Genomic DNA, 15,963 nt, shown 5'->3' on the forward strand with positions numbered 1-15,963 from the left:
AGCATAAACTGACATGAGGCGAACAGATGGAGTTGCCTGAGATGGAACCAGACAAATCATTGGTGTCTCTAGCACATTATTGTCTACACCAGTGGTTTTCAAACTCACAGGGAGTTCCAGAACTGAGGTACATTTTGGTGGGGTTGGGCGGGGAGTGGCAACGGTGCAAATGGAACAATTTCAGCACCACCAGAGACACAGTCCTGTGAGTGCAGGCAGCCCTACAGAGCCATTTGAAAGCCTTTTGAAAATGCGATCATGACCCACTTTCAAGTGGGTTGTGATTGCTCTTTTAAACGTTTAAACGTTTTGAGGTGTGGAGAGTCTTCAGGAGGCTCTGCAGGGTTCCCCACACCCTAAAGAGGCTGCTGCAGACAGGGGTATGTAAAAAACAAAGCCTGTGTCCCCAGCAGTGGCATGATCACTCTGACTGCAGCTTCACCATAACACTGCAACCACCCCCACCACTTAAGGGGACAGAGGCAGGGCTTTTCGGGCTGGTGGGTCGTGACCCACCAGTTTGAGAACTCCTGGTCTACACTGCCTGGCAGTGGCTCTCTGGGTATTCAGAAAGGAACCTTTCCCAGCGGATGCCAGGGAGTCTGGCAGGCGGAACCAGGTGCTTCACTCCCTGGGCCACTGAGGCCCTTCATGCGCAAAAGAAGCACTTTGCATAAACAGCCTGCTGAACTCACAACAGTCCTGGCGAGACACTTTGTGGACACTTTGCCAACTTCATCAACACTTTCATTTGTAGGGACCCTACTCCAGGAGAACCTCACCCTCAAACTTCTCAATGGGCACTCCACCCACCACCCCCAGAAGGGAGAGCAGGCAACAAACTCCACACAGGTAAGGAAGAGATGGAAGGGAGCCCAGGCCACCATGCAATGACTTTGGACACCCGTCACCTGGACCCTGCTAGTATGGAATCCTCAGCATTGCCCAAGGAGTCCCTGTCACAAAAACAGTGGCCTGGCCACCCCTCCCCAGCCAAAAGCAGGGACTGTCCCATTGCAGAATGGGGTCTCTCACCTTGGATATCAGGGTGAGATGCCATGAGAAGCAGCGCCCATTGCAGAGTACCAGAAGTGGTGTCTGTCCCCGCAAGAAAGAGGTCAAAGATAGCCTGGGACAGATTCTCATCATCAAAGGTGGAGTCAGGGACATCCTTGTTCTGTTATTGACAAATTAGGAGAGGAAGGACAAAATGCCAATATTAGGCAACTGAGGGCGCAATCCTAACCCTTTGTCAGTGCTTTCTAGCACTGGCATAGCGGTGCCAATGGGACATGTGCTACATCCTGCAGTTGGGTGTCACACACAGAGGATTCCTCAAAGTAAGGGAATGTTTGTTCCCTTCCCTCAAAGTGCATTGCCTCAAAGTGCAGTGCTTTCCAGCACTGACATAAGGGGTTAGGATTGTGCCCTGAGGCCTATAAAAGTCTGTTGATGACATCTGCAAATGTTGGTGTTGCATCAGAGCAGGACATATGGCTCATCAAATGCGCAGTATTCACAAATTTATTTGATTTATATCCCACTTTTTTCCCCCAAAGGGGACCTAAGGCAGCTTACAATAATATTAAAATACATACTGATAAACTGTAAAATATACAGGGACACACCATCCACACACACTATATTAACACCAACTAGTGGCAAAATAGCAACAACAATATAACCTTCAATAAATAATTAATGCAACTACTGACTTCATGAGGGCGGAAGGTTTTTTGACTTTTTGGAAAAGAAAAGTCTTTGTTCTTTCGCATTTTTAGATTGTGAGTCCTTTTGGAACAGGGAGCCATTAGTTTTTTGATTTTTTTCTGTAAACCGCTTTGTGAACTTTTCGTTGAGAAGTGGTATAATAATAATAATAATAATAATAATAATAATAATAATAATAATTAGGCCTTGCCCGAAAGCTTTTGAAGAGGGTCTTGTTCTTAACCCAAAGTGGAGGGAAGTCCATAAGAGGTGCCACAAGAGTCCTGCAGCAACCACACAAGTCTCCACATTCTATGCTAGTTGCAACTTCTGAACCATCTTCAAGGGCTGCCCCATGCAGACTGCATCACAATAGTCTAATCTTGGTATTCCATGACATGGTCCACCTTGTCTGATGCAGGTAGGGCCACAGCTTGCACATCAGCTGAAGCTCAGCAAAGACACCCTATAGCTGACCCCTGGACATCCAGGGGCAGCTGTGAATGCAGGAGAACTCCCAAGCTGCACATCTGTAGTCCAGCACCCGCATCATGGATTTCCCAACCAGGAGGATTTCCATCTTGCATGAATTTCATTTTGGTTTGTTAGCCCCCATCCAGATCCCCGTTGCCCCCAGGCAGTGCTCCAGCACATACAAAGCAGGTACTCACTTTCTCCATCTGAAGGAGATAGAAATCAATGAAATCCCGAGGTTCATGCAGAGAGTGATGCTCCTTGTGCCTTTCTACCTCCTTCTTCACAAATGAAAGCACCGTCTCAACTGAGAGCAATGCCTTTTGGTGAGGCCCTGGGAGATGTTTCATGACAAACGGGAATGTTTCATACAGCTATGGGAAAGATGAAAGCGCATCCTGTTACCATCATGAGGAAGCTCAGCAACATGGGTTCATAAGCTAACAACCCCCCAATAGTTACTACAGCATTGTTTCATATGCCCACCCAATAGTGACGACTTCAACATCATGGTTCATACAACATTTGAGAAACAGCATCTTGTGACAAGTGTTCCCCACCTCCATGAATGATGAGAAGTTCCAGGGGGACAAGATACCCGAATATGCCTTCTTTTAGAGTTTTGGCCAGAGGGCCACATCAAATGTCTGGTATGGTTTTGGGGACCAGAAAAAAAATTAAATATAAAATTTATGTAAATAAATTAGAGATGGAACTTAGGTGTGTGAATAAATGAATGAATGGGCTCATTCATTCAACTTCTCTGGCCCTTAAAACACCCTCCAGATGCAACCAGAGCATAGTTCCAGTCATCCTCAGCAAAGTGGGCCAGGGGCTTTCAGGGGACATGAGGCGGGCCGTGGGCTGGATAGTCTCGCCACGGGCCGCATCTGGCCCCCGGGTTGGGTTTTGGAGACCTCTGTTTCAGCGCATTGGTTCCCAGCACATGGTCTTTGAAATGTGGCCTGCAAGGTCTCATGAACACTTAAAGAGATTGGGCCACACCTGTTTGCCAAACATTTCCAATTCTGCCTTGCTATTGAGCGAGCTCCAGTGCAATCTTGTGCAGCCCAGATGCCTTAGTCAACGCACCGTAGAAGAGCTGGCCTGCAACTGCAGAAGTCACACCTCCTCATCAGCTCCCTTAGAGAAACGAGAGGCACGCACTCCTTCAGCTGCTGGGCAGCTCTTCCAGGTTCATCCAGTTACAGAGCCTGCTGCTGTTCCACACTGGAATATGCAGTGCCAATATACAAGGTCAACAGCAATTCTAATTTTTGCCTTAATGGTCCATAGTCTCCAAAAGGTTGGGAACCCTGTTTCAGAGGAGAGATCACTGGAGGCGGATAGAGTCTTTGTAATATCTGGTTTATTTACCATTGATCATTAGGTGGAAGTAAGCCACACACAATACTACAAGTCAGCAACAGATGACATCTGGTCCCGAGAAACACTGGGTCCCCAAAGATCACTTTGATCAGCCACTGACTATCAGCTCTCTCTCTCTCTCTCTCTCTCACACACACACACACACACACACACACACACAGAGTCACTCCCCATCCAGTCTCTCTGTGTCAAACTAGACACTATTTTGAATGACATCCCCTTGTCTTTTTATTTTTCAAAACTGCACACCACGGAAATGACATGCAACAGAACTGGGGTGGAAGAAAGGGATTTTTTTACTCTGCCCCCACTGCAGTTCTTTATCCTGATCACTTCCTCCCATTGACATTTCCATTACACAGGCCTACAAAATTGAGGGTCAGAAAAGTTTTTCCCAAACTTTATGGTGGTTTGATATGAATTTGGGGTGCCGATTCAAAAAATAGCATCCATTTTGCCCTATCACATCTAGTTTTGGAGACATAGTATAGCCTCATTAGTGAATTGGATATAATTGGATATAATTGGATGAATTGGATATGATTGGATATAAATATAATTCTTATTAGATTTGAATGAGCTTTGTTGTCTCTGCGGACAAGGAGGAAAATCAACAGGATGATCAACAGGACAAAGAAGAGGTGCTGATGGAGATCAAGAAAGATAAGATGGACAGAGGAACAGGAGTGCACAAATCACAAAATTTGTTGGAACAAGAAGGAGAAAATATATCCCAGTTAACTGGAAGAATGAACACACCCTATGTAAGAAAGTGTGCATCTATCAGATTCTGTTATAGAGATAAATTATTAAAGATATTACAGGAAAAAAAATGGAAAGAAAACGAACCCTGAGGGGTAATCTGAGGGTTAAAGAAAATTGGAGGATTTATTCAGCTGATAACAATGGTCCAAATTTATCTGAAGAAAAAAAAAAGAATCATATGAAATTGATAAATATGAATTAGAATGTATTAAAAAAATATAGCTGGAAATGTAAACATGTGGAAGAATTGTTTTATATGTGGTTATTATGTCAAAGAAAAAAAGTAATTAGATTGGAGTTGAAATAGCTGAGGTGATAATTTTGGTAATTAGATTATTTTGTTTTAATATTAATGAGCAATTGAAGTTAGTTTACGCTTGGTAGAAAGTGAATATTTCTATATATTTAGTAAATATAGTATAGGGCATTAGGAAAAATTTATTGTATATTATATGAATAAATGGATAAATCAATAAAAGGTAGAAATATATGAGTAAGTAGATTAAGAGATATAGTATGATTAATTAGTAATGGTATATGGTATTTAGCACTCCTAAATGTATGTTATATATTTGTATGTTTGTGTGTGTTAATACAAATAAATAAATAAATAAATAAATAAATAAATAAATAAATAAGGAATGTGAGCTGACTCATATTAGCACCTTATTGGTTCCATTCTGTATCATAACATATGCTACCTTTCCTGAACATACCTTTCCAATGATATATATAACATGATGGTATTATTTGTACATACCAAGATTTTCACAATTTTGGCCGGTAGTATCAAGTTCAGCTTGTTGCCCCCCCTAAAGCTTGTTGCCCAGTGCTATTGCTACTCCCTGCACCCTCTTAGCTACACCTCTGATTTCGCTCATTGATCTGCGATTCAGTTAAACGTGTACTCCAGTTAAAGTCTAAGAATACATTCTTTAGTAGTATGCTTAATTGTTTAAAGGGTTAGAAAAGGCATTTGGAAAACAAAATTGGCTGACTCAATTTGGGAAACAAAATTGAGAAGAAAAAAGCTACTCACTGTGTGAAAGAAGCTGCCTATAAATTTTAAGATACTTTCAAGGGCTTCCATCAACTTCAGGAACTCTTTGTCTTCAAGAGAAAAGCGATGACCAAAAGCCAAAGTACAAATCACATTACAGGCTGAATTAGTGATGGGTAACATGGGGTCAAGTGGCTGCCCTGCAAATACAGTTATTAATGGTGAGAGAGAGAGAGAGAGAGAGAGAGAGAGGGCTGGCCTTAGGAGCTCTGGGGCCCAATTGGAAACAGTTCTTGTGAGGCTCCAGGTTCACAGCCAGAGTCTTTAGAATCTTAGGGATATAAATAAAATGTGTTATATTATAAATGTATTATAGACTTTATATCTCTATGGTAGAAAGGTAAGCAGTCAAAATATGCACTTTAAGAGTATGGAGCAAATGTACATTTTCACATAAGAATGCTGCTGCACGTGCTCACACAGCGAGTTTTCCCACCCACGTGCTGCGCAGCCAGGCACAGGCTCTCTGCCCTACTGGACAGCCTGGGCTTTGGGGTCAGGAACTGAGGTGTTTGCCAAGCTGCGAGGCTCCCTGCAAGCTCAGTCAGCTCCTGGATGCCGTCCAGGCAGGAGCTCCGTGGCACGCACTTGACTGGGTTTGCTTTGACTGCAGCCCTGTTGGAGCTCTGATCTCAATCCCTTGCCAGGCATGTGGCAATGAGAGCAAAGCATCAAAGGGCAAGCCGTCTGAGGCCTTACCGGGTCTTGGCGACCATCTCCACTCAGCCACCTCACGCAGCTGCAGAGCACCTGGCAGGGAGACGTGAAGGACTGGACCATTATTGGAGGCAGGCAAACAGGCCTCCGACCCGATTGCGGAGCAGCCTGTGCTGCTTTCCACTCAGCCACCTCATGGTTCCTGGAGCAAGGACGTCATGGGAGAGGCTGGCTTCGGCTGAGGCAGGCTGCCACTTGGCACCTCATTTCCTACTGTGAATTTAATTAATTAACAGTGGGCACAATCCAAAACTGCGCTGGAGCAGGCAAGCCAGCAGGCAAGCCAATGCAGGTTCGTTGGGTGCAGCGGCTCAGCCACGGGCAAGGGGAAGCTCTTCCCCTTACCCTCTGGGTCTCCTCGGACCTGTGCCACCTCTGGAGGTGAAGGGATTTGGGCCGGCATAAGGCACCTTTAGGATTGCGCCCAGAATTACTTAACCTCTTGGGGAATGCATAGGGCTAGCAAGCCACTACAATTGGTGTGGGAGTTATAATAAGAATAATTAGAAATTATGCTCTGCTACTACAAATTGAATCCGGTGAGAAGGGATTATTTGAAGAGAATGCATAAGACCTGGAAGGAGAAACATCCAACGTTAGAATTCACAGAGCAGAGATTAGTTGATCAGCGTCAATTTATTACGAGGAATAAAATGTTCACTAATGTTGAATAGTTGAGGCAAGGCCCTGGAAGCCACAAGCCATTATCACACATTATAGTTCATATGGTTAGCATTTTAATAGGGGAAAATGTTATGTTTTTGTTATGCTAGCATGCTCACATGTTTGGATTCAGTACCAAAGAAAATTTTTGGTCTCTGTTTCGGCTTCCAGCAGGATTGCAGGCCAGTAGGTCACAAATCAAGAAGTGTTTTAATGAGCTGTCAGAGAGCCCCTTTGAAGCCACTGTCTAGTTAGGGAGTGAACACTCACTTCTGCCAGTTTCTGTGGAAGCAAATTAATGGTCTCTAAACAGAGAAACAAAACTCCACTTTTAAGTTGCTTTAAGCAGAGAATTGAAAAGGGCTTTTGGCTCCTAAACAATATTCATTTGGGCTTCCTTGGATCAGGAAAAAAACAATTTTAAAACATTGTATTTTCAGAAGGACAGTGTTACAACACTGAGAAAGTTATTTGTATCAAAAGCAACATACCCATGCTTCATAAGAAGTGCCAATGTTAATATGCATTTTTCATAGTTAATAGTTATAGTGTAAATTAACAAAAGAATGTCTGGGCAAATTGCCAAAGCATCAGATAAAGTTCAAAAGGGAGTGAAGCAGACTCCCAGGTTCTTCCCTGTTATGAAAACACATGGAAAGAGAACATCTTTAGATTTTAAACAGTATGCATTGTCAATATTTTAATAGTATCTTTAAGGGTGTAATTGATGCTAGTATGGTAGTTTAAAGTGAATTTGTAATAGTTTGATTATAGAAATACACAGAAATAATTATTGAAAGATGCTCAAGCTTTGTAATTCAAAATTGCAGCTCTAAGCAAAAGCAATTAAATTTGACCATTAAGGCTGCTTCCAGCCATAAATTAAGAGTCTAACAGAGAGACTCTACATATAAGATTAAATAATAGAGATTCTTGACAGCACCAAGATGAGAGATTTAAAGGAGGAATGTGGTACAAAGTTACAAGTTACAGATAAGAACTCTGTATACCTCTGTAGACTCAACTTATAATTGGAATTAAAGATTTACAACTTGGAAGGAAGCAGGATACACGTGGACCAATTAAATGAAATGTATCTCTTGGCACCAAGAGGCAATAAAACTAAGAGAAAACACACCATTAAATCATATTTAATAAGAAAATTTGAGCAACTGTTATCTGTTGGCAGATGGAATATTTACTGCAGGCACCTGCAAAGCAGGATGCACAATTAATTGAAAAAGAGAAAGAGTTCATACACCGGTCGGAGACACTTTAATGAGGAGAAACACAGACACTTGCAAATCAACTGGACAGCTAACTAAAAATTGAGTTTTCCAAGATAAGAGACACCTGCACAGGAACAGAAATAACAAAGTAATAAATTTAAGATTGGCAGAAACATTCCAAAAACTGTCAGAGCCCCTAAGCTAACAAAGAAAGCTGGATTTAATCAGAAACAAAGTGAAATGCTTCTTAAAATCTTTATTTACAAATAAGAAGATAGTTTTCTTGTACAGAATAAATATATGTTTACCACTATACCTCACTAAACATCTCTTAAAGTACACATATAAGGGAAAACTTAGTTTAAACAATGCTGGCACACAGCCCCACGAAGCCTGGTACAAAGAATGTTGAAGAGATAAATCAAGGTTGGGCCAATGAAGGAATAGGCAGAGACAAAGACATATCAAAGCCAGTAATAATTGGGTAAACAATGCCACCTAGTGGCTGTTGGATACATATGTTTCAATGTAAATTTCTGTTTTCTTATTGGTCACTTGAACCTAGCCAACCAGATGTTTGTAAAATGATCTATCTCTGAGGTCAGAACTCCAGCCAAGGACAGTGTGAGATTTTCAAACAAAGAAGCCAGAAAACTATTTAAGCCAAAGATTCACACTGGGACATTGCTTTTTCCTCTGAGACACTGGGAGTTCCCACATAGCTCCCATTGCTCTCATTTTGACAGAACAACAGGAGAAGCCCGTTGCTGGCAACGAAAAATAAAGAAACTTGCAGGTGACCACCACTCTTGTCTACTGAGTTTGCTTTTGAACTTTGCTGTTACCCCGCAACATAGTGAGACTGCAGAGAATAACCCAGAGCACAGAAACAGAAAACTGCCAGGTTTAGCAGCTCAGGGTGCAATCCAAACTACACCCACAGCTTGTGCCAGCCTGGGAGGGTCGCAGGAAGGGTTCCATGCCTCCATGGAAGTTGGCTGGGTTGTTGCAGGGCTGTGTACCAGCACATGAAGGCCACATCCAGCCTCCGCACCAGCGGAGATGGGTAAGTATGTGCTGGCTGAGCTTGGCTGGCATGGGAGTCTGGGGGTGTGTGGAGAGGGCAGGGAGGAGATGGGAGGGGGTTTCAGAGCAGGGTGAGTGTGGGCAGGTGAGTGGGCGGGGAGCGGGAGGCAAGGCCAGGATCTTGCACTTATGCTGGATTCTAGCTCCCTTCCTGGGCAGCCTGGACCAGCCCCAGACTGCTTGGATTTGCACCACCTTTATTGGTGGCGTGGATCCGAGTACCCTCACTGGGTTTGCTGCAGTGCTACCCGGGGTAAGGGGAATTTTTTCCCCTTGCCCCAGGCTGACCTGCAGTCAACCTCAAACTTGTGATGGATACAGCAGAGGCCTGTTGGCCTGCCTGTTCCAGCGCAAGTTAGGATTCCGATATCAGATAGTTGAGGAAGCCACACAGGAGAAGATGGCAATCGAGGAAGCTCCCATGACGAATTTGATTTCAGACAGTTTTTCCTTGGCAACCTCTCCTTTGCCTTCACTTCAGCTATAAGACAAGCAACTGAAAGCCAACAAGAACAAGATAAAAATAACTGGGCAGATGAAAAGATGAAAAATAATAGTAGGTTGCCTGTGTTAAAACTTGTGGACATGAGATGTATTGCCACAGTTTTAGAAAATGCAAACATTGTACTAAGCACCGTAAGCACAAGTTCTCTGCAGGAAACAAACCGACTTATGTACAGCACTGCTGCAGTAATAACTGAAGACCCTGACTGCAAAACTGAAACAAAAATAACAAAATAATGATCACCGAAATGGAAGGTCCAGATCAGGGGTGTTCAAACGTTTTGGCAAGAGGGCCACATCGTCTCTGACACTGCTTGACTGCTTGACTGATTTGGCTAAAAGCCCTGGATATATTGTGTACTGATTTGGACTGCCTTCTCGTGACTCTGACCTGCTGTATCCCTGACTTCTGGACCGTATGACTGACTACTCTTCTGCCTGCTCCTTTACCAATACCTGCTTCTGCAACAAACAAGCCTGTGTCTGCTTCCTTGGCTCTGTTTGGGATTGCCTGCTTCTTTTGCTATCTCCCTACGCTCCCGTGCCACTCTGCTATCCGGAAAGCAAGCGCTATCCTCCCCTGCTGACCTGACACACCACTTCTCCCTATGTGCCTAATTATTGGTCCAGCCCATTTATACATGGAATTTGGCCCCATTGTTCTTTGGTGGCAGTACACACTTTTCTGTGGAGGTTTGCAGACCTCAGTTTGGGCAAAGCCCTTGATTTGGGGGCCCCGCAGGCTCCAGTCATTAGTGGCAGTGTCCACCTTTGAGTTATGGCCTTTGGGTGCACGAGGGTGTCCTTCCTGGTTATATTTCCGGCGTTGGGTTGGTTAGCCAGGGCACTGTCACACTTTTGCCCTCGCTCATGCTTGTTTTCTTTTTTGCGGGTCGTTCTTGCTTTCAGTCCATGACAATTCTTGTCGTTAGGCATTCCACCCTCTTTTGGGCCGGGAAGAGAACAGTGAGCTCCAGCTTCAGCACTCAGTTGGGGCATGGCAAATTTGCTAGCATTGGGTAGGTGGCCACGAGAGGCATGCTTTGGGGACAGGTTTTACCAGCTTTTTTGTCCATCAGGCCACCGCCACAGATACTTGTGATATATCTTTGTGAGTACGATCTGAGCCAGAGGACGACTATGTCCTTGAGTCTTAAGATCCACAGGAAATTTGTGTTGGTAAGGCACTGGTTCCCAGGGAGAAAACTCCTATGGTCCTCCTTCGTGTCCCAATGGGCATGGAGGAATGCCAAAAGTGTCTGTAGGGTGGACCTAGCTTGGAAAAGGCTTGATGCTTATGTAGGGCAGCTCATATCATTACAAGGCGGGGCTGTCATTCAGCACCTGGAAATAAGATTGGAGTGATCCGACTTGGATAAATCGAACAGTGTGCATCTGTCTCCAACTGGCACAGATCTTTTTCTGTTGGACTTACAGTAGGCCATAAGGCAGTTTTTGTAGTGGGGTGGTGGGGCCAAGTGCTAGGCTGGCCCCCTGTGGGGCAGGAGTCATGTGGGGGGGGTGAGTAGGCCATAGGGCTGAATGTCCATTCAAGGTAAGCAAAGTTAAGGGGTGAGCCAATACTGCTCAAAGAGGTTAGCTGGCGAGCCCCTTGACTGGAATCAGTGCCATCACTAGGAGGGTGCGGAGGGTGCGGGCCACACCGGGTGACGCGCCAGGGAGGTGACATGCCCTGGGGGGATGACGTGCTAAAATCACGGCATTAGGAGCTACCCTGTCATGCCATACACTGTTGGACGTGGAATTCCCAGTGGAATGCAATGCAAAAAACATAATTGAAATAGCTCCTTCAAAAGTTTTGGCCCAAAAAACGGAAAGAAAAAATGAATGGATCCCTATGGAAAGTGAAAGTGAGTCTTATCTTGAGCTTACTCACGAGTAGGTGTACTTGCCATAGTCGGTTGGAAAGGGAAGGCTGAGAGGACTCCAAAAACGTCAGAATGGTCCTGATCCAATGAATGCAGCCCCCCAAAACATCCAAAAAGGACTCCCTCCCAGCTGCAAGTCTATTGAGCCCTATAGAAAGCGAAGCAGCCTCAGGTCACGTTTACTCGCAAGTAGGCAGACATGCTTTGGCTGCTGGTCAGGCCAGGGAAAGGGGAATGTGAGGACACCAAAATGGTCCCGATCTGATGGAGCTGGAGTGCAACAAATGCTCCAGAAGGCAGCCTCCTCCCCACTAAAAAGGACAAAAAAACAGGCTTGAACTGGTAAGGGGAAAGTTTTCTATTTTGCACTTGCAAAGCCAGGTGGGTCTTTGTCTTGATATGCCTGAAAAGAACTTTAAACTGGGCACTGTGGAGGGCTGTAAATCTCACTGATTCTTTTTGGGAGGTTGTTATTGCAGGCAGACTACAGAGTAAGCTCCATTGACCACTATAGGACTTACTTCTGAGTAGACATGCACAGGCTTGAGCCACAGGCTGAAATTCTACCCATACTTTCCTGAGAGTAAGCTCCATTGACCACTATGGGACTTACTTCAGAGTAGACATGCATAGGAGTGGGCTCACAGGCTGCAATCCTTCCCACACTTTCCTGATAATAAGCCCCATTGAACACAATAGGAATTACTTCAGAGTAGATTCACTTGGTGGAAAAGGAATGGGTCCCCCTTATTTAATTATTTCTTTTCTTTTAATTTAATTATTTATAATTATTTATTTTAATTCACTAGATGTCACTTCTGGCCATGACATCACTTCCAATGGGTCCTGGACAGATTGTCATTCTAAAAAGTCAGTCCCAGTGCTAAAAGTTTGAGAACTGCTGCAATAAGGTATTAGTAAGTTGACACGGGGTGTGTGTGCGTGTGTGTGAGACTCTACAAGTGTTCAAAATAAGAGTTTGGAGGAATAATACCATCATGTTATAATCAATCCATGCGTAATTTCATGCAGAATGCAATGAAACAAACCACATTGAAATATCTGTGTTCTGACAAAAGGTACAGCCAAAAAGCCAGTGGGGGCGGGGCGATGTGACATCACCACGCCCACCACCTGGGGCGTTGCCCCGCCACTGCATGGGGTCACGCGCAGGCCTCCCGCACCGGGTGACACGAATCCTAGCAATGCCACTGACTGGAATAGGCAAAGCTGCGCTGTCCAGCTACCTTGACCCTCATGGATGGGTGAGGATAGGCATGATTAAGCAATGACTGGACACAGCCTGGAGCCAGGTGGCATGTCCATGAACATCTCATGGGAGGTAGACAGTGAGCACCTTCTCATGTCCCCACACAGCTTTGGGTGGCAGTTAGTGCCCTGCTGTTTCTTATGGAGAAAGTTAAATAAAATGGCCCAAGTTACTTCCAAAGTCTGTATATGTGGTGTGAGCGCATACAGGTGAGCCTTCAAGTAAACAAACATGTGTAGATTTCTTTGGAAGAGCAAATATTTACAAAACCATTTTTTAGTGACTGTGAAATGATCCTCAGGGTCTTTATTGCTTCAGGGTCCTTGGTGTCAACGTTTAGGAGAAGAGCTTTCTGCAAGCGTGAATAATCTTTATCAGGCATCTGTAAGGCTGAGGCAGAAAGTGATCAGTGTGGTTATCCTTGGGAAGGCAATGCTCTAAAGTGACCATTCCAGCACAGAGGAGTGTGGAAACCACTTACTTTGAATGTGGATTCCTCAGCCAAGTTCCATACTTAGCTATTCCTGTGATCTTTCAGTCTGGGGAGCTGTCAATATCTGCATGTGCTGCTTTTGCTATCTCACAGGGCCCACTAAATCAGGGGAGGCAAACATAAGGCCTGGGGGCCAGATGCACCCCCGGAAGCTTTTTATCCGGTCCTCAGGCTTTCAGCTGCTGAGCAGTGCTGAGATGTTACTGCTGAAAGGGCAGCCCATATGAAAACTGGGCTCTCATATCTTGAAATATGATCAAGAGTTGTGTGTATTCTGTCATTTGCAGCTAATGAGTTCCTAAGTGAGAAAAAGTGCTTATTTTGGTTATGACATGTTTAAAGACATCACTTCCTGCGCAATGACATCGATTCTGACCCTCACCAGTCATGATGAATGCTTTTCGGCCCTCTGTCTAAACAAGTTTGATACCCCTGAACTAAATTCATTGGTGAAAAAGTGATTTTCAAAACATAGTGATAGAAAAAGCAGCCGGACCCCTGAAGTGTCTTCTAGTATCACCTACCTTTGGCCTGTGCAAAGATCTGCACAAGCTCCTGGGCCACTTCTTCGATTTGGTGCTCCAGGCCTTTCTTCCCCAGTCCCAGCCGCCTCATGGTCACTTGTCCAAACCGTCTCTGCTGCTTCCAGGTGTGACCATTTGAAAGTATAATTCCTGTGGTCAGGAGAATCAGAGAGATTCAGTGGAAGGAATGGGTTTGAGGGGGGAGGAGGGGAAAGGGCAGCAATGGGGAAGGGGGCAGGAGGCAGAGCAGGTACAGGAGCACTGTTTACCAGCGCCACTTGCATGCGAAGGTATCCTAAACTCCTTCCTCCTGCCCTTCCCTTCCTCACCTCAGTTCTGCAGAGCTGGTGCAGAACGGTCTGGTGTAGAACTGAAGAGACCCTCTGGGGAAGGGGGTGCCTTACTCAAAGTAAGGGATCAAATGTTCCATTACCCTGGGGGACCTCCGTGATTGCCCCCCACCATAAGATACAGCACATGTTCCATTGGCACAGCTGCATCATTGGAGGGAGGTTTCAATACAATTGGGCTGCCTTTATATACCACCTCTGACTCTTACCTCTTTCTTTCAATGCTGCTTTCAGGAAAGGAGACAGTGGACGCTCAGCAAAGGCTTCAGATTGGTTGATCAGCCCTTCATTCACTGCCTGGAATCCAGAAAGGACTACTGCAGGCATATACCCAATCCATATCGTGTAAATGTTTCCATACTGCTTCGCTAGCTGCATTTGGACCAAAGCAGAGAAGAAAGATTCACATTCAAACAAGCAAGATGATTTCAAGAACATCAGCCCTCCTTATCTGCGCAGCTTCTGGCCATTACTGGCTGTTCCTCTCTTCTCTGCCCATTCTTCACTTGGATTTTCCCTTCCTTCTCCAATTCCAAGGACATTCCTCTTCCTTTTATTGGCTCCCTTCTTTTATCCTGCCCTGTCTACTAACACTACCTTGCCCTCCCAAAGATCAGAACAGTGCAGCCAATCACTCCCAGAGGCCCTTCACAGTTTCAGCTCTTTGGTGACCAGCAGGCAAATGAATTAGAACCCAATCCTATGCATATCATTCAGAAGTAAGTCCCATTAGAGTCAATGGGGCTGACTCCCAGGAAAGTGTGGATAGGATCGCAGCCTCAATCATTAGGCTAAATCCATTCCCCTTCAATTGATTGCCCCCAAATAACTTATCACAAAGATCCTCTAAATCAGGGGTTTCCAAACTTTTTGACCAGAGGGCCGCATCAAATATCTGGCGTGGTGTTGAGGACCGGAAAAAAATGTTAAATATAAAATTTAAATAAATAAATAAGAGATGGAACATAGAATGAATGGGCTCATTCATTCAACCTCTCTGGCCCTTAGAACACCCTCCAGACACAACCAGAACACAGCTTGGTCATGTACAGTTGAGTGGGCCAGAGGCTTTCAGGGGACAAGAGGCTGGCTGCGGGCCGGATAGAAGCTTGTTGCAGGCCGCATCTGGCCCCTGGGCCGGGGCTTGGAGACCCCTGCTCTAAATCAGTGGTTCTCACACATTTAGCACCAGGAGCCACTTTTTAGAATCTGTCGGAACCCACCAGAAATGATGTCATGACTGGAAGTGACATCATCAAGCAGGAAAATTTTTCACAATCCTAGGCTGCAATCCTACCCACACTTACCCAGGAGGAAGTCCCATTTAATATCATTTGTAGTAGAGCAGAAGCACTGGGCTTTGAAATGCTTTAGCATATTTGGCAATCTAGCAGACACATCTGCTTCTGTGCAGAGTAAACTCTGCTGCCCTTGATACTATGCTGAGTGTCAAAGCCCAGTGCTGTAAACAACAAGATAAAATAGGAAGCAGTCAGACCTAGAAATGTGTTGTTGCCAGCTAGCGTTATCTTTAACCTTTAATAACCCTCAGTATTGCACTGTATTGCTTCATGAGCCAGAGAGTCAATAAAAAGGCTTGGAGGAGGCTGGGCAAAGAGCTTTTTCCAGCTTCCGGCCTCTTCCCTGCAACTATCCTTTGAAATCTGTCTGCCATCTCTTCCTTGTTTGCTTCTGCTCCTTGCTCCACATCAAGCAACAAGGCTCTAAGCCTTGTGTGCTTCCCAAAGTCGTTGGAACAATCATTGTTAAAACAATATACATAGGAGCTTGTTAGAAGTACAGGTCTGTAACATTTCCCCAAATGCAGTCACATACCGTA

General features: G+C 44.8%; 1 protein-coding gene across 1 annotated transcript in view; it reads right to left on the reverse strand.

The window, feature by feature from the left end:
• Positions 1-15,963, reverse strand: part of LOC136645335 (cytochrome P450 2J2-like) — a 44,619-nt gene that overhangs the window by 9,870 nt on the left and 18,786 nt on the right. Inside the window, exons 4-8 of the mRNA XM_066621566.1 lie at positions 14,333-14,495; positions 13,774-13,923; positions 5,378-5,538; positions 2,382-2,558; positions 1,036-1,177 (exon numbers count right to left, since the gene is read on the reverse strand). Coding sequence (XP_066477663.1) covers positions 1,036-1,177; positions 2,382-2,558; positions 5,378-5,538; positions 13,774-13,923; positions 14,333-14,495 — 793 coding nt within the window. The remainder of the gene's footprint in view (positions 1-1,035; positions 1,178-2,381; positions 2,559-5,377; positions 5,539-13,773; positions 13,924-14,332; positions 14,496-15,963) is intronic.

This window comes from Tiliqua scincoides, chromosome 3 (assembly GCF_035046505.1).
Source record: "Tiliqua scincoides isolate rTilSci1 chromosome 3, rTilSci1.hap2, whole genome shotgun sequence".
Classification (NCBI taxonomy): Eukaryota; Metazoa; Chordata; class Lepidosauria; order Squamata; family Scincidae; genus Tiliqua; species Tiliqua scincoides.